This window comes from Euleptes europaea, chromosome 1, assembly GCF_029931775.1.
Source record: "Euleptes europaea isolate rEulEur1 chromosome 1, rEulEur1.hap1, whole genome shotgun sequence".
In the NCBI taxonomy this organism is placed as follows: Eukaryota; Metazoa; Chordata; class Lepidosauria; order Squamata; family Sphaerodactylidae; genus Euleptes; species Euleptes europaea.
In genome coordinates this window covers 25,531,979-25,553,054 of record NC_079312.1, presented here as the reverse complement: position 1 = coordinate 25,553,054, position 21,076 = coordinate 25,531,979, and the positions used below count along the sequence as shown (strand labels likewise).

The 21,076-nt window shown below is 46.2% G+C and overlaps 1 protein-coding gene across 1 annotated transcript; it reads left to right on the top strand.

Moving 5' to 3' along the window:
- The first annotated feature begins 5,043 nt into the window (after nucleotides 1-5,043).
- On the top strand, nucleotides 5,044-20,797 carry GTF2H4 (general transcription factor IIH subunit 4). The gene is made up of 13 exons (XM_056859681.1): nucleotides 5,044-5,178; nucleotides 6,404-6,508; nucleotides 7,674-7,805; nucleotides 8,328-8,424; nucleotides 9,818-9,906; nucleotides 11,233-11,344; nucleotides 11,440-11,508; nucleotides 13,440-13,523; nucleotides 13,767-13,899; nucleotides 15,224-15,354; nucleotides 15,603-15,650; nucleotides 19,216-19,294; nucleotides 20,479-20,797. Exons 1-13 carry the CDS (start codon nucleotides 5,048-5,050, stop codon nucleotides 20,649-20,651), a joined length of 1,383 nt encoding a protein of 460 aa, XP_056715659.1. The 5' UTR covers nucleotides 5,044-5,047; the 3' UTR covers nucleotides 20,652-20,797.
- The last annotated feature ends 279 nt before the right edge of the window (nucleotides 20,798-21,076 follow it).

The window sequence follows — 21,076 nt, the reverse complement described above, 5'->3', positions numbered from 1 at the left end:
AAAATTAGGCAAGACTCTAATCACGCATGTATTAGGTTCACTTTCACAGATGTTTCATTCATGCTTGTCAACATCTGGCTTGTAAAGGAGAAAGCAGAAGTATACATCCTGACATCTGAACTACTTATGTATGTGAATGTTATAGACTGGGGTGCCTCATGCTAGTTAAGTGAGCATGTTCTATTCCCAGGGTACTTCTTTATAGTATGAAGAATCAATTGTTATGTTTCAAGAATCTTATGCTACCTTCTTCTCTCAACTTCTGTATCATAAGGATTGCTAACTTTCCTCCAGCACAGCCCGTACATGTTTAATCAGCAGGCAGAAATTCAGCACACATGGGCTGTCATATAGAGGATGGCGCTGAGTTGTTTTCTGTCGCCCCAGAAGGTCAGACCAGAACCAGTGGGTGGAAATTAAATCAAAAGAGTTTCCATCTAGACATTAGGAACAGGCTTCCTCGGGGGGGGGGGGAGTGCTCCTTCCCTGGAGGTTTTTAAGCAAAGGCTAGATGGCCATCTGTCAGCAATGCTGATTCTATGACCTTAGGCAGTTCATGCGAGGGAGGGCATCTTGGCCATCTTCTAGGCATGGAGAAGGGGGTCACTGGAGGTGTGTGGGGGAGGAGGTAGCTGTGAATTTCCTGCATTGTGCTGGGGGTTGGGCTAGATGACCCTGGTGGCCCCTTCCAACTCTGATTCCATTTTCCCAGCCCTGCGGATGCAACGACGGGAAGACCTCCACTGGCTGAATTGCACCATGGCACGTGACTGATCAAAAGGCTAATAGGGCTGGGTGCTACCATTTGCTCCAACCACTCGGACCCCATTCTTTTCCCCATTCTCAGGGTCGAGAAAGTACCCCAGTAAATAAATAGTTCTATCCTTGTTTTTGGAGTAATTATGTATCCTAATAGTATTTTTAAATATCTTTAATGCTAATTGAATATATTAGAGATTGGGATCCTGAGTTATGGAGTATATATGGACGCTAGAAAGAAATAGACAATTATAAATAAATATATACTAAATATTGTCGAAGGCTTTCACGGTCAGAGTTCATTGGTTCTTGTAGGTTATCCGGGCTGTGTAACCGTGGTCTTGGTATTTTCTTTCCTGACGTTTCACCAGCAGCTGTGGCAGGCATCTTCAGAGGAGTAACACTGAAGGACAGGGTCTCTCAGTGTCAAGTGTGTAGGAAGAGTAATATCGAGTCAGAAGGGGGTTGGGTTTGAGCTGAGTCATTGTCCTGCAAAGTATTGACTCAGCTCAAAATGACTCAGCTCAAACCCAACCCCCTTCTGACTCAATATTACTCTTCCTACACACTTGACACTGAGAGACACTGTGAATTACAGCTGATATTCAAACTAAAGGCAATGCATTTACCTGGGCTGAATGCATTTACCTTGCATTCATGGCCCATTACCAATGCTGATTTCTCCACACCCATCTCTCCCCTGGACATCACAGACTCTTCTGCATATCACACCTAATCCCATCAAGCCTGCTATTCACATTTACATACTGTTCCTCTACTTAAAGACCGATGGATTCACATTCTAGCTGTATCTGAAGAAGTGAGCTGTGGCTCACGAAAGCTCATACCCTACCAGAAAATATTTTTGTTAGTCTTTAAGGTGCTACTGGACTCTTGCCCTTTTTGACTACTGTCCTTCAGTGTTACTCCTCTGAAGATGCCTGCCACAGCTGCTGGCGAAACATCAGGAAAGAAAATACCAAGACCACGGTCACACAGCCCGGATAACCTACAAGAACCAAATATATACTAGTTCAGAAGGAATAGACAAATAGTAATATAAATATAAAGGAATAGACAAATAATAATATAAAGTAATATAAAGTATGGGTTAGAGGAAGTTGAGGGGGAGTTCAAATTATTATATGTATTTGACTATGAAGGTATGCATTAAGCTATGCACTATTATTCATAAATAGATGGAAAGATAAGCCATATGGAATACCAAATAAGAAAGGCGTTATTTTTTATGGAAAAAGCAATAAAAAGTATTTAAAAAGAGAGAGAGAGAAAGTACCCCGAAGTCTGGCTCCCGTTACAACGCAGGTTTAGCACTAAAACTGGCTGCGGGTTGTTACCTTTAAAAGCACCGAAGGCAAACGAAGCCGGCCGTCCCGCTGCAGGCTGCCGCTCGCCTCCAAGGAGAAGGCGGAGATAGGGAGGGGAAACCACCAGCGTGCCACGTGCAGCCCGCACTGCCGGCTTCCGGTGTGAAATGCATGACGGGAGCTCGAACGGCACCGGAAGGGGAAGAGAGGCGTCGTGCCCGGAGAGCCCACGTGGACTTTGCAAGATCGGAAAATGCGAATCCGCTGAGCCGCCGGGCGGGAGTCTCGGGCTTGACTGCAGGCGCATCGAAGCGGGAGGGCGAAGAGCAAACGGAGGAGGCAGGGAGAGACAACACGAAACCACGGTTGATGGCAGAGGAATAATACTAATTAAAAAAAAAGGGGGTGCTGCTGGTTTTAATGGGGGACTTTAGGAATTAGGCGTGGAGGTAGGCAAACGACCCTATCTGCCGTCGGCATTGCTTGGGAGGGAAGCTTCCGCGAGAGGGAACAAAAGATGCAAAGCGGCTTTGCACATTTAAAAAGTGCAATTTGACGGCAAAGGTTGTAATCCTGTGCAGGGGAGGAAGTTCTATTGAGGTCGGCTATGGAAACAGGTATAAGCTAGCTAATAAACAGGTATAACTCCTAATGCCCTGACCTGGATGGCCCAGGCTAGACTGATCTCGTCAGATCTCAGAAGCTAAGCAGGGTCGGCCCTGGTTAGTATTTGGATGGGAGACCACCAAGGAAGACCAGGGTTGCTGGGCAGAGGAAGGCACTGGCAAACCACCTCTGTTAGTCTCTTGCCATGAAAACCCCCAAAATGGGTTGCCATAAGTCGGCTGCGACTTGAAGGCACTTTACACACACACACACACAACTCCTAATAAAAGGAGCAGAGGCCAGGGGTGTGTAAAGTGCCATCAAGTCACAGCTGGCTTATGGCAGCCCCTTATGGGGTTTTCAAGGCAAGAAGCTAACAGGTGGTTTGCCAGTGCCTTCCTCTGCATAGTGACCCTGGTATTCCTTGGTGGTCTCCTATCCAAATACTAACCAGGGCTGACCCTACTTAGCTTCCAGGATCTGACGAGAGTGGGCTTTACCATGCTGCCTTCTCTCCTAGAGGCCAGGTAGAGAGGGGGAAAGAGCAGAAACGTCCAGACTGAGCTCTGGAACCGTTAGCACTCGTTTCTGATTCGGAGCGGAGGGGTTGCAACTTTCTATAGGCTTGATCTGGACATGCAACATGAGATGGCTGAGTTGACTGTGTCATTTGAGTCCAAGTGGAGGGGTTGCAATTCTAAATACTGCTCCCAGTGGAAAACACCCTGCGTCTAGTAAGCTAGCACATCTGAAAGTAATTCAGTGTAGTCCTCCCCTTGGTGTGCTAGTTTACCACTTGCCTGGGTATTTTTTTTTTAATCTAAAGAATTTGAAAAATGTGATCCTGCATCTGCAGAATTTTAAAGACCTAATCAGTTCTAAGGACTTCTCTATCTCCTTCTGTTGCATATATAGATCTGATCTTAGCAGTGCTATCCTAAGAACACTTTATTGCAAGTAGGCCCATTGATTAGACTTGGGTAGGATTCTGAGTTGTCCTGTTTAGGATTGCCGTCTTGTGGCATAATCCATGAGAGTCAAAATGTATTTATTCCCTCCTTTGTTGCCCTTGGCAGTGATTCCACAAGATCTATAGCTCCTTGTGAGAAAAGTGCCACAACGACAGGTATGGGGTGCAGTGGTGCCTTTCCCTTGACCCTGTGCTTCCCCATCATTTGGCAGGCATGGCATGACTAGCAGAAGCCTGCCACTTGGCATCTGCTACCTGGCCAATACAAGCTTAGTCTTGGTTATGCCTAAGTAACCCACAAAGGGATCTTCATGGGCTAGCTGAAGAAGTTGATTTCTGTATGGCAGTGACACTACCAGCAATCCACTTCTTTCCCATACATCCCTATTTCTTCTCTTGACACTGTGCCTGCACCATCTGTGCTGTTTGATAATAAATCAGAGTGTGTGTTCATCACTGAATTTTGTTTCTCACTTGTCACTGCACTGACAGGCTATTTCTGCTGGAGACCGAGAGAGAAAAGAATGGTTTTATTTGAAACCTCCTTAAACCCAAGAATCTCAGCCTGTTGAGGTAAGGTTAGCTTGTCTCTTGGGACATTTCCCTTAATCCCCTCACAAGTGCCTCATCTATTTTCCTAAGGTAACACAGAATACCTGCTCTATTCTTGCCTCTTTACCAGCCCCTGAGCCCTATGTATCTCTGCTATAGATATCTGGGTTCCTTTTTTTTTACTCTAACCACCTAACTGTACTCCTGGTAGTTTCCCCTGTTTCTCTGTTGCTTCCCTAAGCCCTATCTGAGGCAATGACAGACTTTCCCTTCACTTAACGTTCCTCCTCCTGATGCCGCTTGGTACCTGCCTATTCCCCCCCATAGGCTGGGATTGCCAGAGGGTGGGACTAGACTAGAGGCTGTCACAGAAGGCAGTTATATATAGACCATACTCTCGATAACATTTTCATCCCACCCTCTCTCCAAGGGGCTTGAGGCAGCATATGTAGTTCCCTTTCCCCTCCCCGGGGCAGGTTAGGCTGAGAGAGAATGACTGACCCAAAGGATGCAATCCTGAACACACTTTCCAGGGAGTGAGGCCCATTGAGTTCAATGGGGCTTGCTTCTGAGTAATCATGGTTGCTTTGGGTTGCGCTCAGAGCTTCATGGCTGAGTGATGTAGTGGTTAAGAGTGGTGGTTTGGAGTGGCAGACGCTAATCTGGAGAACTGGGTTGGAAGGGAAGGAGATTGTAAACCAGTTTGATTCTCCTTAAAAGGTAATGAAAATGGGGTATAAAAGCCAACTCTTCTCCTAAACCTCTCCTCCAGCACCACATTTCAAATGATCGTAATCCCTTACATATAAGGGATTTTTGCCTGTAGACTATTATGGACTCTGTGCTGAAGCTTCAGAGGGTGCAGCTGAAATGCAAGAACCTTCATGAATTCCTGAGGGGTCTTAGCCCAGGGATCTTAGACCGGCTGTACAACCATCCCGCCACCTGCCTAGCGGTCTTCCGGTGAGTGAGAATCCACTTCTTTCCATGTATAGAAATGCTGTTCCCTCACTGTCCACTAAACAACCCAGATTTCTGATAACAAGATATGGCTAATTCATGCCCAATAATGCTGGGCTATAGGTCTCTGGCATGCTAAATGGTGTATTTGTATGTATAAATAAGACATTGGGGGAAAGATTACTATACCATTTGGGGTTTTGTGTACTCTGGTGTCTCGTCTAAATTAAGCTGTAGTATTTGATCGCATCTGTTCAGGGGAACCAGACAATCTATTCCTGCTATTTAAACGAAATAGCCATGGTTCTTTAAATTGCTGTTAAAATGGGCAGCTTCCTGAGGTAAATATATTTACTATGGTCCCAAGTTTTTTTTTAAAAACACTCACATTTCTGTGTGTCGTTTGTGAAAGCAGCATTACTTACTAAAGAATTTGCACATGTGCATTTTGAAGTAATTTAATATGAACATATGAAGCTGCCTTATACTGAATCAGACCCTTGGTCCATCAAAGTCAGTATTGTCTACTCAGACCGGCAGCTGCTCTCCAGGGTCTTTAACAGAGGTCTTTCACATCACCTACTTGCCTAGTCCCTTTAACTGGAGGTGCCGGGGATTGAACTTGGGATCTTCTGCATGCCAAGCAGATGCTCTACCACTGAGCCAAAGCCCCTCCCCATATCTTCCAACTTAGAATCAGAGTTGGAAGGGGCCATACAAGCCATCTAGTCCAACCCCCTGCTCAATGCAGAATCATCCTAGAGCATCCCTGATAAGTGTTTGTCCAGCCGCTGCTTAAAGACTGCCAGTGAGGAGGAGCTCACCACCTCCCTAGGCAGCCAATTCCACTGCTGAACTACTCTCACTGTAAAATATTTTTCCTAATGTCCAGCTGGTACCTTTCCACCTGTAATTTATACCCATTACTGTGAGTTCTTCTAGCCTCTGCTGCCAAAGACACTTTCCCTCTTCCAAAGACACTTTCCCTCTTCCCCCCACACCAAATTCTTCTCACATTGGATTTTCTATGGTAGTTTTGATAAATTATCTAACTGGCATCTCTGGTGCAAGTAGTAGAATATCATTTAAGTTTTTACAGAAAGGGAGCTTTTGGGATGATGTAATTGAACCTTCACGGTGACTTTCAGGCAGGAGGTATTTGGAAATTATATTTAGTATCCTTTGGCATTAAATATCTGAGAAACTGTCAATGTTCTTTGTTGTTTAGCGAGCTACCAGGATTGGCTAAGAACTATGTCATGCGAATGCTCTTCCTGCAGCAGCCCCTCCCTCAAGCAGCTGTGGCATCATGGGTAAAGAAGGAATATGTCAAGTAAGTTCTGTGCTTGAATTTCTAATCTGCCCCATTCCCAAAGAGTTGCATTACACTGTGTTAAAATCACCACCAGTTTCCATTAAGTTGAAACTAGTAGGCTGAATAAATTAAAATGCCCGAAGCCTGCTTAAAGATGGCTGTTGAAAGCCAGCCCAGCTAAGACTGGTTCTGGGAATCCTCCAGCTTAGGCTTTGGTGGATCTCATAGGCCATTTTTGAATGGTAATTAGCAGCGTGTTCCAGGCTGAATTGCCCCACGTATTTTTTTGAATTTTTCACGCTGAACCGTCATTCTGGAAGTGACTGCGAAGCCGGCGCATACCTGCTTCGCATTACTAAAGAGCCCATTTAATGCGACCTTTGGTGTTTGCCGCGAAGAATCCCCCACAAGGAACCATGCAAAACAATAGCGGCTCGTTAGCTATGCACATGCTAATGGCTATGCAAACAGGAACAAAGGAGCGGGCAAGTGGGGGTGGAATTTCTCCTTTTGCACTGGGACTGTGAATAGGAATTTTTAAAGTCGCATTTTTAAAAAGAGCTGTGAGTGAGCATCATAACTGACCATGCAAAAATGGCCATAGGGAAGGGAGTTCCATAGTTAAGAAGAGTGTCTGTCTCTATGTTCCGACTTAAGAGGTGCTCTGGATCAGGCTAGTGGTCCATCTACTTCAGCATCCTGTTTCACACAGTGGCCAACCAGTTCCATTTATTTTTATTTACAAAAATTTTACACCAACTGTTTGTCCAACCAGGGATACCAGGGCAGCTAATGTTTAAAAGCAGACCATTCTATCACACACTGTAAAACCCAAAGTAAAATGCATATTTTTTTTAAAAAAAGAACCAGCAATTAAAACATAGGGCAGGAAAGAGAGGTCATTAAGGAAATGCCAGACAACCCCCCCCAAAAAAACCTTCACCTGATGGACAGAAGATAGTGCTGGAAGGTGATGGATGAATATCCCTGGGGAGGGAGTTCCACAACGTCTGGGCTATGACCAAGAAGGACCTTCGTTGGTTTGCCAGCTGCCGAACCACAGAAGGCTTGGAGGTCCAACAAATAGGGAATAGAGGCCAAAGGAATCCCTTACCTGGCCCTCCTTACCTGTTTCTTTTGGATTCTGCACTCATTTGTCTCACAATTATTTCTCGTCTTGCAGGGAGCAAGATGAAAGCTCAGATGTCCTGCTGGGGCTGCGGCTCTGGCACACACAATTGTTGCCAGGGGGCCTCCAAGGGATCATCTTGAACCCCATCTTCAAGGAGAACTTGCGCATTGCTCTGCTGGGAGGGTAAGTGAAGAAGAGTTGGGTTTTATACCCCGCTTTGTTGTACCTTTAAGGAGTCTCAAAGCTGCTTACAAACACCTTCCCCTCCCCCCTCACAACAGGCACCTTGTGAGTTGGGTGGGGGTGAGAGAATTCAGAGAGAACTGTGACTGGCCCAAGGTCACCCAACAGGCTTCATGTGGAGGAGTGGGGAATTGAAATCGGTTCTCAAGATTCCACCGCTCTTAATCACCACGCCACACTGGCTGAGAACTCTGAACATACTTGTAGCTTGAGAATCAAGGCAGAAGGTTGGGATTTTGAAGAGAAGGCTAAGAAAGACATGACTTTATTTCAGTGCATGAGGATCAATTCACTCGTGCTTTTACGGAAAGGGCATTCCCTGCCCCCTCCCCTCTTAAATGCAATTCCCCCCCTCCACCCCCATCTCTTTCATGGTGCTGTTTAACTGTGGGTTACAAGTTAAATTGGCAACGGAATGACTGCGTATAAAATAGACCATGTCTTGCTTGTCACCCTGACTAGAGGTAAGGCATGGTCTGACGACACCAGCCAGCTGGGCCCAGACAAGCATGCCCGAGATGTCCCCTCTCTCGACAAGTATGCTGAGGAGAGGTGGGAGGTGAGTGTCTTTTGTCCTTTGTCTTCTGCCTGGCGAAGAACAGGGCTGAAAGGTGCTGAGGTTGGAGGGGCCTGCCTCTGAAGCAAATCATTGGGGACACAAACACACGAAGCTGCCTTATACTGAATCAGACCATTGGTCCATCAAAGTCAGTATTGTTTACTCAGATCGGCAGCGGCTCTCCAGGTTCTCAAGGTAGAGGTCTTTCACATCACCTACTTGCCTAGTCCCTTTAAAACTGGAGATGCCGGGGATTGAACCTGGGACCTTCTGCATGCCAAGCAGATGCTCTACCACTGAGCCGCAGCCCCTGTTTACTCTTTGCATCTCACCAAGGATCCTCTTGTTCTGATTGAGGCCTCTCCTTCAGGTAGTGAGAGACGAGTCAGGAATGGTAGGGCTCTCATGTTCCTTTTTCTTTCCTTGGAACTTGATGGGCTGAGCAGGGGTCCAGGGCCCAGTAGTACAGTAGTAGTAGAGCACATGATTTGCACACAGAAGGACCAATCCTTGCATCTCTAGTTTAAAAACTCTTAGATAGCAGGTGGTAGGATATAAGACCTTGGGATCACTGCCAGTTGACAGTAAAGGTTGAGTATCCCTTATCCAGACTGCTTGGTACCGGAAGTGGTCCGAATTTTGGAACTGTATTTTGGAATTTTTTCCTATACATAATGAGATCTTGGATGGGACCCAAGTCTAAACACAAAATTCATTTATGTTTTATATCTACTGTATACACATAACCTGAATGTAATTTTAAACAATATTTTTAATAAGTGTGTGTACATTGAACCATCAGTGGCACTGCTGAGGTCCTGTGAGCAATGCCTGCCTGCTGGCTCAAAACATCTGGTTTTTGGATCAGTCCAGTTATCGGATGTCCGGATAAGGGATACTCAACCTATATTAAATTAAATGGCCTAATGGTCTGATTCAGTATAAGGGAGTTACATGTGTTTGCTACATTTCTGTTTCCTTCAGTCTGAGTCCAACCTGAGTTTTTATATGCTGACTTCCTCTGCCACTTAAGGGAGACTCAAACCGGCTTACAATCACCTTCCCTTTCCCTCCCCACAACAGATACCCTGTGAGGTGGTTGAGGCTGAGAGAGCTGTGATTAGCCCAAGGTCACCCAGCTGGCTTCATATGTAGGAGTGGGGAAACAAATCCAGTTCACCAGATTAGCCTCCGCCGCTCACGTGGAGGTGTGGGGGGGGTCAAACCCAGTTCTCCAGATTAGAGTCCACTGCTCTTAACCACTACACCATACTGGCTCCACAGTACAGTTGTTTTTGTCCTGGTGATAAATTGACCAACTCAAAAAGCATCAGTGCAAAATGCAGCCAAAAAGGTCTGAGCTGTCTTCTTTTGTCCCGTATGTGTCCATTAGGTCATCCTGCACTTCATGGTAGGCTCTCCAAGTGCGGCAGTTAGCCAAGACTTAGCTCAGCTGCTCATTGAAGCTGGGCTGATGAAAAGGTAAGTGACAGAGAAGACAGCGAAAGACGAAGCTGAGCTGGTGATTTAAAAAGATTTAGGGCTGAGAGACTGGGGGGGTTACCGCACTTTGTATTCCCAGCAATGTATTAAGAGTTTGAAAATGTTGTAAAAAACATCGCTTTAAAAGAGTTTTTGGATACCACGGCTTATAAATGGTTGGAAGACGTCTTCACAGCTAAAGGGGCCAACCAAAGTGCGAACAGTATTTTTTATAAAGTTTTCAAACTCTTAATACATCACACTTTCGATGTATTCCCACCGAACAGTATTTTTTATAACTTTTTCAAACTCTTGATACATCGCTGGGAATACCTAGTGCAGTAACAGCCTGGGAATGCAGAGTTGATGGGAGTATTCTGACCTCCTTTGAAGCAACAGGGAGTGGCATTTGGTCACTTGGTCCTGGGGCCTCTGTATTTATCTTTAGTGAACAGCAGCTTTTATCAAGCCCCATGCTGAAGGAATAAAAATGTTGAGCACTGTGACTAATGACAGTATGGCTCCAAGTCAGGGAGCAGCTTAAAAAAAACCTCTCCTCCTTTTGGCATCTATACAGGAACGGAGCTGGGGGAAGGAGCACCTGGGGCAGAGAGAGAGAGGGAGGGGGTACGCCACGCAAGCACGCTGGAGCTAGGCGCTGGTGGCCCCAGGGGCAGAGAAAAACGTGCCAGGTGGGGCTCATGGCTGCTGTCCCCACTGGCAAAAAAGAGAGGGAGAACAGTGGCTGGTACGAGCTGAGGGTGGGCAGCATGCGCACCAGCCAGGCCACAGGAGGGCAGCTGCTGCTGTGCTGCGGTGTGGCTGCACTCCTTCCCATGCCCCCGCACTGGCACCCTCCCTCTCCTTGCGCCTGGGCCAGGTATCCCCACTAGACACCCCCCCCCCCCCCAAGATCTGGCCCTGCATCTATAATATGCACTCTGGCCCTCGGAGGGGAGGTAAAAACTGAGGAGGCCAGAGGAGTACAAACAGCCCTTTACACAAAGAGTCGGCATCTCTATTCCTGAACTGAATACTGGAATAGTAGCTGCTCCGTTCTTTCCCAGGATGCCTCTGTCCACCATAGAGAGTCTATTCCCTATAGAAATAACTATTTCCTATCTCGAAATCAGGACAGAGGAGAATGCTGGGATGTCCTCATTTAGTTGAAACTTCCTTGTGTGGAGAAAAATGTCCTTCTGTACACAGTGTGTTTGCGTGTGCGTAAGACAGCTATTTAGAAGTAAGGCACATCCTCCTGTATCCTCCCTCCCCCAAAAAAGTTTAAAATCCTTTTGCTTTTGGCCTCTGTGCCCTTCTCTTCAGTAGTGAGCCCGGAGAACCTCCTTGCATCACATCTTCCGGCTTCCAGTTCCTTCTGCTGGACACCTCTTCTCAACTCTGGTACTTCATGCTGCAATATCTCCAGTCAGCTGAGGTGACTGTCCCCACTGCCTCAGCCCCAGCCGCTCTATTTGTCCCCTGCCAGCTGTGTTTTTAACCCCCTGCCTTTCTCTGCCTTGCTCCCTACAGACCCGGGGCATGGATCTGGTGGAGATCCTTTCCTTCCTCTTCCAGCTCAGCTTCTCCACTCTCGGCAAGGTGAGGGAGGGCAGGGCATTTTGCTCTGTTCCAGTCCATTGCAGAGAGCCTGTGAAGGGGGTGGGGAGAGTGAGATGGGGGTGAATTCCACAGTTGTGCATTAAAGGGAAAGAGTAAGGTGGGTTTGTTTGTTTTTTAACCAACCATACTGCCAGTCAAGTCACTGGATGATATCTCTGCTCGTTTTCTCTACAATGTTCCTAATTTAACAAAAAAAATTCATGCCCTCCACCCTTTATCTTTGCTAAAAAGTTGTCAGGCTGTTATCTCAGTTTCAATGTTGCCTCTGTTCCTTTGCTGAACCGTCCAGACTTCAAGGACGGCTCCACATACCAAAGCCTGGGAACGCTACTCCTGGGAAAGTGTGCTCTGTTTATGCTTTGTAATCTCCCGCCGTTTTCAAGCCTTATATTGCCAACTAGCTAGCAAGACACTCATAGCTGTCATCTTATCCTCTATGCACTGTATTTCCTATTTGACCAGTAAAAGCCATCTGCTTGGATTCTAAATGTCTCTGTGGTGATTTCTGGTTCTTTGGGTCAAGAGCTTACATTATGACAGCTATCTCTACAACTCTTCCCCAACGATCCCCCAGCCAGGCTGGAGCCCTGGAGGGTTCGCCTGCCACTCGGATGGGAGCTAGGAGGTCGCTCTCCGAGTGAACCGTGACTACTACTCCTTGGAACCCTGGAATCCTTATTTGAGGATCCTGACCTTCTACAGGACATAGTCACTGAACTCTTTAGGACTAATTTAGAGGTTTGCCGCTTGAGGGGACTGGTACAGACACAGTGGCAATCTCTAGTGAGAGTTCTCTGGATGTTAACGTCGGAGGATACTAATACTCGTCTAGACCTCCAGGATTTTGAACCGTGACTACTACTCCTTGGAACCCTGGAGTCCTTATTTGAGGATCCTGCCCTTCTACAGGACATAGTCACTGAACTCTTTAGGACTAATTTAGAGGTTTGCCGCTTGAGGGGACTGGTATACATATAGTGTACCCTGCTCTCCAGGACAGTCCCCTGCCGCAAGACGCATTCTTCTCACAGTAGCACTTTGCTGCTCATTGGAAGACACTGGTTTAGCAGAAGTGCCTAGCACTAGTGGATGCAGTGGTGGAGGACAACCTCCACAGTGCCCAGAGAAGCACGTGTAGCGGAAAAATGTAGGATCCAGGCTGTGGCTGTTACGAACACACCAAACGCTATGGATATGGTTAGAAGGCACCATGGTACAGTGCCTTAAACCTGCTCAAGATCTCAACATGCAATGAAAATTCAGAATGCTAAGCCCCACTTCCAGAGGGTATGTTTTGGCTGTCACCGTGGAACCCCTTTGCCAGTACAGAGATCAGTACTCAGCCCACTTCAAATCATGCTTTAACATTCTTCAACCCTCACTTAGGCAGTGCTTAGCAATGGTTAAAGAAAAGAAACTGTGTTATGCCTGTATAAGGCTGTTGTGAATTGATTCACATGTGCACCGTCACCACTTGATAAATGCAGTTTCAGTTGATGGGTTGGCTGTGGGAATGAGCCATTGCAGAGTAACCACCACAGACAGTACTCTGTATTGCATCACAAGCCCTGTTTACACATTGCTGTGAATGTATGTACATCCCACATGCACATGTGTGCATCCCTGTGTGTTCACTTTACAAATGAAACTAGGGGCAAGTACCTGGATAAATGTGAGGTTTCAATCACACACTCAGCTATACATGTGTTCATTGTAACATGAGTATTATTTAAAGCATGTATAAAGAAAAATCAAGTGAACCCTGTAGATGGATTCACTGTAATTTGTGAACAGGGCTGCTGTGTTTTTCAGTCTAGTCATTCACACAATCAACCTCTGGTCACTGCATGTTGATTAATTCCAGTGTTACGCCCACATGTGTGAACCAGCCCTGGTTTTCCTTCTTCCAGGATTATTCTGTGGAAGGGATGAGTGAATCTCTGCTGAATTTCCTTCAGCATCTTCGGGAATTTGGCCTGGTCTTTCAGAGGAAGGTAATGTGAGTAAAGGTGTAAGAGATTTGACATGTGGTTTGGGGAAAAACCAGAGTTGGGGGAAAGATACCCAGAAAGCTATAAGCTGGGGAACTGAAGATGTTAGCAGCAGCAGTGAGAGGATGGGACTTGTGAATTGGAATCATAGGTATGGATTGTAAATTGTCAAAGTTATAAATGGGGGGGGGGGATCGCAAACCTTCCAGAGTCTTACTACTGCTGTTTTTTCTCCTCCTGTTCTAGAGGAAATCCAGGCGTTACTATCCCACCCGCCTGGCCATCAACCTTTCCTCTGGCATCTCAGGAACTACAGTGGACACCCACAACCAGGGCTTCATTGTTGTCGAGACTAACTACAGGATCTATGCATACACAGGTCAGAGGTCAAAGCCCAGCATGTCCCTGCTGTGCTGGTTGGTTTACTTCACTTGGGACCACACTACCTTACCTTCTCCTTGTCCTTATCTTGTATCTTCCTCAAGCCCTGGTTGGCTTGCTGGCCTTACCTACCTGCCTTTGCAAATCCCAGATAATGCACATGGTACTGCGACACCTAAACTGAAATTTTAACTAAAGTGGTTTGTTTTTTTTAATTATTTGTTTAGAAAGTTTCTATGCCAAAGGAGGCTCACAGTCAAAACACATGAAGACATGAAGCTGCCTTATACTGAATCAGACTCTTGGTCCATCAAAGTCAGTGTTGTTTACTCAGACTGGCTGCAGCTCTCCAGGGTCTCAGGCAAAGGTCTTTCACATCACCTCCTTGCCTGGTCCCTTTAACTGAGATGCTGGGGATTGAAGCTGGGACCTTCTGCATGCCAAACAGATGCTCTACCACTGAGCCATAGCCCCTCTCTTCAATAAAACGAAGTCGATAAAAGCTAATCTTATCAATGAAATAAACCAAGGCAATAAAATAAATTATCTGAAATGTCTTTACTTTCTCCTTCATGTGCATTCTTTTTTGTGGCCTCCACCTTAGGGAATGGCCTACCTGATAAGGTCAGGAAGGCTCCCACTCTCCTGGCTTTCCACAGACTGTGCAAAACTGAATTTCTCAGGAGGGTTCTTTTACAGAGGTAACAGGACTGTACTGTAAGGAAATGGTTTAGACAGAGTCTTTAGTAAAGGGACAGGGACTGTGGGCTATACTACTGCATACTGTCTGTTGCTGTAAGTATGCTCCCACTGTGTAATTTCTGCATCATTTAGCATGTCATGTTTCAGCACTTATACTTTGTATCTGCTCGGATTCAGATTTTTGCTTGTTTTCAGATTTCCGCAATCCAAACTCTATTGCATTGTTCATTGGCTGTCTTACCCATTTGATAATCTGCCTTGACCCTCAGCGAGACAGGTGCAATATAAATAACATAAAAATAAATAAATAACATTTTAAGGGTTTCATTAAAGCTAATTTCTCTAGGATGTAGCTGACAACCTATTTTCAGTTCCAGAGCTCATTTCATAAGATTAAAGGAGAAGGTACCTTGGAGCAAGTTAAGAATATCCTGACATTACAACCTGCTGAATACATGCTATCACCACCACCACCCGAGTCTAGGCTGAGAGAGATGTTCTGTTTGAAAGGGGCCCTTTCCAAAGAAACTTGAACCTGTATACACTGACTTGGTCACTTTTTTAAAAAATTCTAGAACTTTTCTCTCTGCTTCTTCCCCCATCTCTCTACCTGCTTCCAGACTCTGAGCTGCAGATTGCCCTGATCGCTCTCTTCTCAGAAATGCTGTATCGCTTCCCCAACCTGGTGGTGGCGCAAGTCACCCGGGAGAGCGTGCAGCAGGCCATCGCGAACGGCATCACAGCGGATCAGGTGAGAATCGTCCAGAGGCAGCTGGAACCTCTGCTGCTTTTCCCCTTTGGGCAAGCCGCTTCGAAAGGGATCGAGGGGTTGCAGTTTGTTTGGAGGGCAGGGTAGTTTCCCTCCGTTGTGGGATTCCACATGGATGTTTCCCAGCGTGGACACAACCTTCATCAGCAACAGGAATCAAGTAATGATGTCAGTCAAAATGTCTTAAGGCCAGCTTTTGATTAATTCCCCGAGTTCTGTATTTTCTACAGATTATTCACTTCCTACGTACTAGAGCCCATGCCGTGATGCTGAAACAGGTGAGGAAAATAGTGAAGGCTGGAAATTCCTGTGATGCTCTGGACTTTGCCTTATAGATTATATTTTATTATGTGCATTTTTATCTCGTTTGGTACCACCTCTCCAGGAACCTGTCCAAGTTGGCTTGGTGGTGCCGACAAGTCACATCTGAGTTATGGTGACCCCGTAGGGTTTTCAAGGCAAGATACGTTCAGAGGTGGTTTGACATTGCTTACCTCCACGTGATGACCCTGGTATTCCTTGGAGGTCTCCCATCCAAATACTAGCCAGGGCCAACCCTGCTTAGCTTCTGAGATCAGATGAGATCAGGCTAGCCCGGGCCATCCCGGTCAGGTCATCCAAGGAGGCGTACAAAATAATAAAAACAAAACATTAATTCTGGATTTTAATATCTTTTAAAAACGTAGACCATACGAACAAACCATGTCTGTTTAAAGTAACACTTTTCCAATGAAAATAGCATTAAAAGATCAACCTTAATTAAAAGCTGCAATTAAAAGGCTCGGTGAACAGGAATGTTTTCACCTGGTGCCTAAAAGAGAGCAACGTAAGACATCGGGGAAGCCCCAAGGGGAAGGGCATTCCATCAGCAAAGTACCACTAAGTTCATACTCCATCTTTCTCTTGTGGCTCAAAGTGGCTTACAATTCCAAAAATTAAAAACATACAAAATACAGGGAAGGCCTATGTTACACACACACACCCGCCATGCCTATCTCTTAAACCCTGTTAAAAGCATGTTTAAATAAAACAGACTTACAGCCACTCCTAAAAACGTCTAAAGACAATGCACCCCCTCCACCCTTCATGGGAGGCAATCCCACAACTTGGGAGCCACTATGGAGAAAGGGCAAGATCTGATAGATGACCAGCAGGCCAGTTTCGATAGAGCACTGGTTCCCAACCAGGGGTCCATGGACCCCCAGGGGTCCGCGAGAACTAAATTAAGGTCCGCGAAACAAAGTTATAAACCCATAATAAATTAATATTTTCAATTAAAAGTTCTCTATTATAAAAAATATATTCAAATATTATTCTAAGTTTAATGTTTAACTAACAGTTATGATTAAAGTTTATTTTCAAATTCTCGGAATTTTTATTTTGAACCTTGGGGTCCCTGCACCGAACAAAAAAGTCCTAGTGGTCCCTGGTCAAAAAAAGGTTGGGAACCACTGCGATAGAGGATGGTGGTAAACAATTAGACTGTAGTTGGCACATAGGGACATTCATCTGTCATGGAACTCCAAGGCAGTTTATGTAGGATTCCTGTGGGGGAGGGAAGGGGGTTTCTCCCATACAGGCATTGACCAGGCCCGTACCTGCTGCATGGTGGCTGAGTCATGTGCCCTCCAAACATACCATGGGTTGCAGCATGTAAGTGTAACCCAAGTGTTAGCTTTACTAAAAGTAATAATAATATTAAAATAAGAGCATAAGAAAGGCCATGCTAGATCAGACCAAGGCCCATCAAGTCCAGCAGTCTGTTCACACAGTGGCCAACCAGGTGCTTCTGGGAAGCCCAAAAACAAAACGACTGCAGCAGCACCACCCTGCCTGTGTTCCACAGCACCTGATATAACAGGCATGCTCCTGTGATGCTGGAGAAAATAGGTATGCATCATGACTAGTAGCCATTTTGACTAGTAGCCATGGATAGCCCTCTCCTCCAAGAACATGTTCACTCCCCTCTTAAAGCCTTCCAAGTTGGCAGCCATCATCACATCCCGGGGCAGGGAGTTCCACCATTGAACTATGCATGCTTCCTTGGAGGAGATCATGATTAAGATCATGAGAGGGAGGGCAGGAAGGGTTGTGTCCGTGTTTGGCTCTCTTGGCCCTTTCTTACATGCCCAGGGAAATACGGATCACCACTTTTGGGTCAGGAAGCGATTTTCCTCCAGGCCAGATTGGCCAGGGATCCTGGAGGGTTTTTGTTGCTATCTTCTGGGCATGGAATAGGGGTCACTGGAGGTGTGGGGAGGAGATAGTTGTGAATTTCCTGCATTGTTGAGGGGGTTTATTAGATGACCCTGGAGGTCCCTTCCAACTCTGTGATTTTATGATTCTAAGATATGGCAACGGTCAGCCCAGCCTTATGCAGTCTCATCAGAGTTTGGAAGCTAAGCAGGGGTGGCCACAATTAGTATTTGGATGGGAAATCGGCAGGGAAGACCGGATGCTGTGCAGAGGAAGCCAATGGCAAACCTCCTCTGCTAATTTCTTGCCTTGAAAATCCCACGGTCCTGGGGTCACCACGAGTCTGTTGTAATTTAGCAGCATGCGGTTGTTATGGCAATAATCAGGGTGGGTTAAGTTCAAGACCCTAGACAAACTGATCAAAGAGTTGCCTATCCCCCGCTCTAATCCCTGGTAGAAAAAGTAACAATGTAATCCATAATGATATTCCTGGTAGGAAAAAGCAACAATGTTATCCATCCAAAAAATAACTTGCCAAAGCAAATCATCTATTCTTCTCTTCCCTTTCTTCAGACATTTCCTCTTTTGGGGAAAAGACCAGGCATACACTCACCCCAAAAGTGGTTTAAAAAAAAAAAAAAAACCACTCATCTGCACCGTAATGTTCTGAGCTTTCAGTCCCCACCCCAAATCAGAATAGCTGAACGCTTGTGCTTGTACCCTTAATTTCAGTGGTCTCTAATTCTGTAATCCAATTTTATTGCACTTTTTGTATGTATTATACTGGTCCATATGAGAATGGCAGAGTACATAAAGTAAATAAATAAACAAGGGAAACATTTCTCTGCTTAGTGGGACTGTGCCATTTCTAAGGTTTCCAAGTAAGGCATCTATCTCCCACAAAGCGAGGGGACAGGCTTGAGGACCGAGGGAGAAGCCCGATACAGAAGACAACCTCCTGCATTTGACTGAAGGGTGGGCACAAGGGGGCTGGCCCTGCCCTCCACATGATCACCTCCATGGTGATCTCCACGGTGCCACCACAAGGAGGAAATGGCCATGCGTCTCCCCCCTCCCCCTCGGCCCAGTGATAAGTAGTGCTACTTTCTGAACATCACTGGTAACAGGGAGGGGAGCGTTCACATAGCCCCCTCCTCTGTGTAGTCGCACTTTGCAGATGACCAGGTGATTGCAGGAGGGGCCTGTTCTTCCTCCCCACACATTCAGTCAGTGTGTAGGGCCGTTGTCTGTTCCACGCGTTAATGTTAGGGTGGGAGAGTGACTGGGATGCTGGGAAGGAGAGACAAGCAGATGCTAAGAGAAGGCTTAGCTGCTGCAGCAAGGAGAAAGGCTGATCTTTTTCCCCTTCACCTTGGCAAATGGGAGGGGCTGTGGTTCAGTTTGTAGAGCATCTGCTTGGCATGCAGAAGGTCCCAGGTTCAATCCCCAGCATCTCCAGTTAAAGGGACGAGGCAAGTGGGTGATGTGAAAGACCTCTGCCTGAGACCCTGGAGAGCCGCTGCCGGTCTGAGTAGACAATGCTGACTTTGATGGACCAAGGGTCTGATTCAGTATAAGGCAGCTTCATGTGTTCAAATGGCTTCCTTGCCCCATGTCCATAATTTCTGCTCTTTGATCTCCTAACAGACCCCAGTGCTGCCCCCCACCATCACGGACCAGATCCGCTTGTGGGAACTGGAGCGGGACCGGCTGCGCTTCTCCGAGGGTGAGTATCTGTAGGAAGAAAGCCTGTGAGAAAGCAATGGGGGAATGTGATGAGGAGAGGGAGTGGACATTATCCCTCTCAGGCAGATTTTTGTGCTTTGACAGTCCCCACCCCCTGCCATAAACACACATACCTCTCCAGGACAATCATTAGTCTGCCTTTCCCCCTCATGAACCCATCTGCTGCTTGTGTTCTATGGGCCGAACCCTGCTTTAAACACCTTCACCAATGAAGTGGAGCCTGCCTGTGGAAAAGAGCAGGGCTGTGGCTCTGAGGCGGTGGAACCGCCTCCTTTGGGGTTTGGAGCTGCCTTTGGTCTTGTCTGGTTTTCAAAGAGGATGTCAAACCAGCCTCTGCTGGAAGGCCTGTGGCTGCCAACTCAGTGTTGTGCCCCTATATAGCTGCTGCATTGGATTTCATTATATGTTACTTTAAATTAAATTATTTCATTGTTGCTTTGCTGGAAGCCACCTTGAGCTTTAGTGGATTATCAGTGTTTTAAAAATGCAATAATTATCTGGTTTGCACGCTCCCTCCCCTCATTCCCTGCTTCACATTGCGCTTGTTCTTCTCTTCCTCCCTGGTGCCTCTGTTTTCTTCTGCTCCTTTCCCCTGCAACCCATCTATTGCCTTCACTTTTCTGGTTCTCTGTCTGTCTCTTCCTCCTCTTCCTCCAATTTGTTCCAGTCAAACATTTGGCCCATAATTCTCTTTATAACCCCTTGGCCTGTATTCTTTTCTTTCTGATCCATTTCTCATTCATTTTGTTCATCCCTGCTTTCTTTTATCTCACCACATTTTCCTCTACCTTCTGCCTAATTTACCCATGGTGAACCTTTCTGTTTGTATCCTTCTTCTCCCCTTCTTGGCCCTCTCCCCATCACGCTTTGCTTTGCAGTTTATTTTTATTTTATTTTTCAAATTCATAGCCCACCCTCATTCCCAGCCAAGTTCGAGCTCAGGGTGAATAACAACCTCTAAATACATAAAACCATAAAAAATCAGTTAAAACCTCGTATTAAAATTGTAAACAGATGGCCTTAAAATAACTTAGACACCACAATATAACCAGGTTTCAGTAGGTCAACCCCTTCTCACACCCACTTTCCTGCCCATTCTGATTTGCCATTCGAACAACTTCATATCTCCTTTGTCTTTTACACTGTGTCTCTGCTCCCATTTAGGTGTCCTCTACAACCAATTCTTGTCCCAGGTGGATTTTGAGCTACTACGTGACCACGCCAAGGAGCTGGGGGTGCTTGTCTTTGAGAACCCATCCAAGCGCCTCATGGTGGTGACCCCAGCTGGCCATTCAGATGTCAAGCGGTTCTGGAAGCGGCAGAAACACAGTTCCTGAGGGGAGTGACTAGGCTCAGAGCCTCTTTCTTCTCCCCCTTGGTACTACATGGTAGTAGATTGGGGCGTCGGTTACTACATCCCTCCCTCATAACTTTGGGTGAATATTCTCAAAGGAGAATATCCACAAGTTTGTTAACCAAGAAGAAGGCACAGTGCGGGTTGCCTGGTGACTTGTGTTCAGCCAAGAAGAGGAGAAGATCTGTTGGAACAGGGGAAACCCTGGAAATTAACATTTGAGCAGTGAAATGGTTAAAACTTTGTCTCCTGTCAGCTGTTCTTCTTGGCAGGAGGGTATTAAAATTGGGCTAGTTTTGTTATAGAAGAGGCCAGTGCCTAAAATGTTTGGTCAGTCTGTAGGCACTGTTTGCTACTCCCTAGAGGACCCACACCAGTGTGTGTGAGAGAGAAAGAGAGCCAGTAGGG

Coding starts and splice junctions, on each gene's coding strand:
- GTF2H4 (XM_056859681.1), top strand. CDS start 5,048: ATGGACTCTGTGCTGAAGCTTCAGAGGGTGCAGCTGAAATGCAAGAAC. Junction 8,425..9,817: donor ATGCTGAGGAGAGGTGGGAG/GTGAGTGTCTTT, acceptor TGTGTCCATTAG/GTCATCCTGCACTTCATGGT. Junction 19,295..20,478: donor CCGGCTGCGCTTCTCCGAGG/GTGAGTATCTGT, acceptor GCTCCCATTTAG/GTGTCCTCTACAACCAATTC.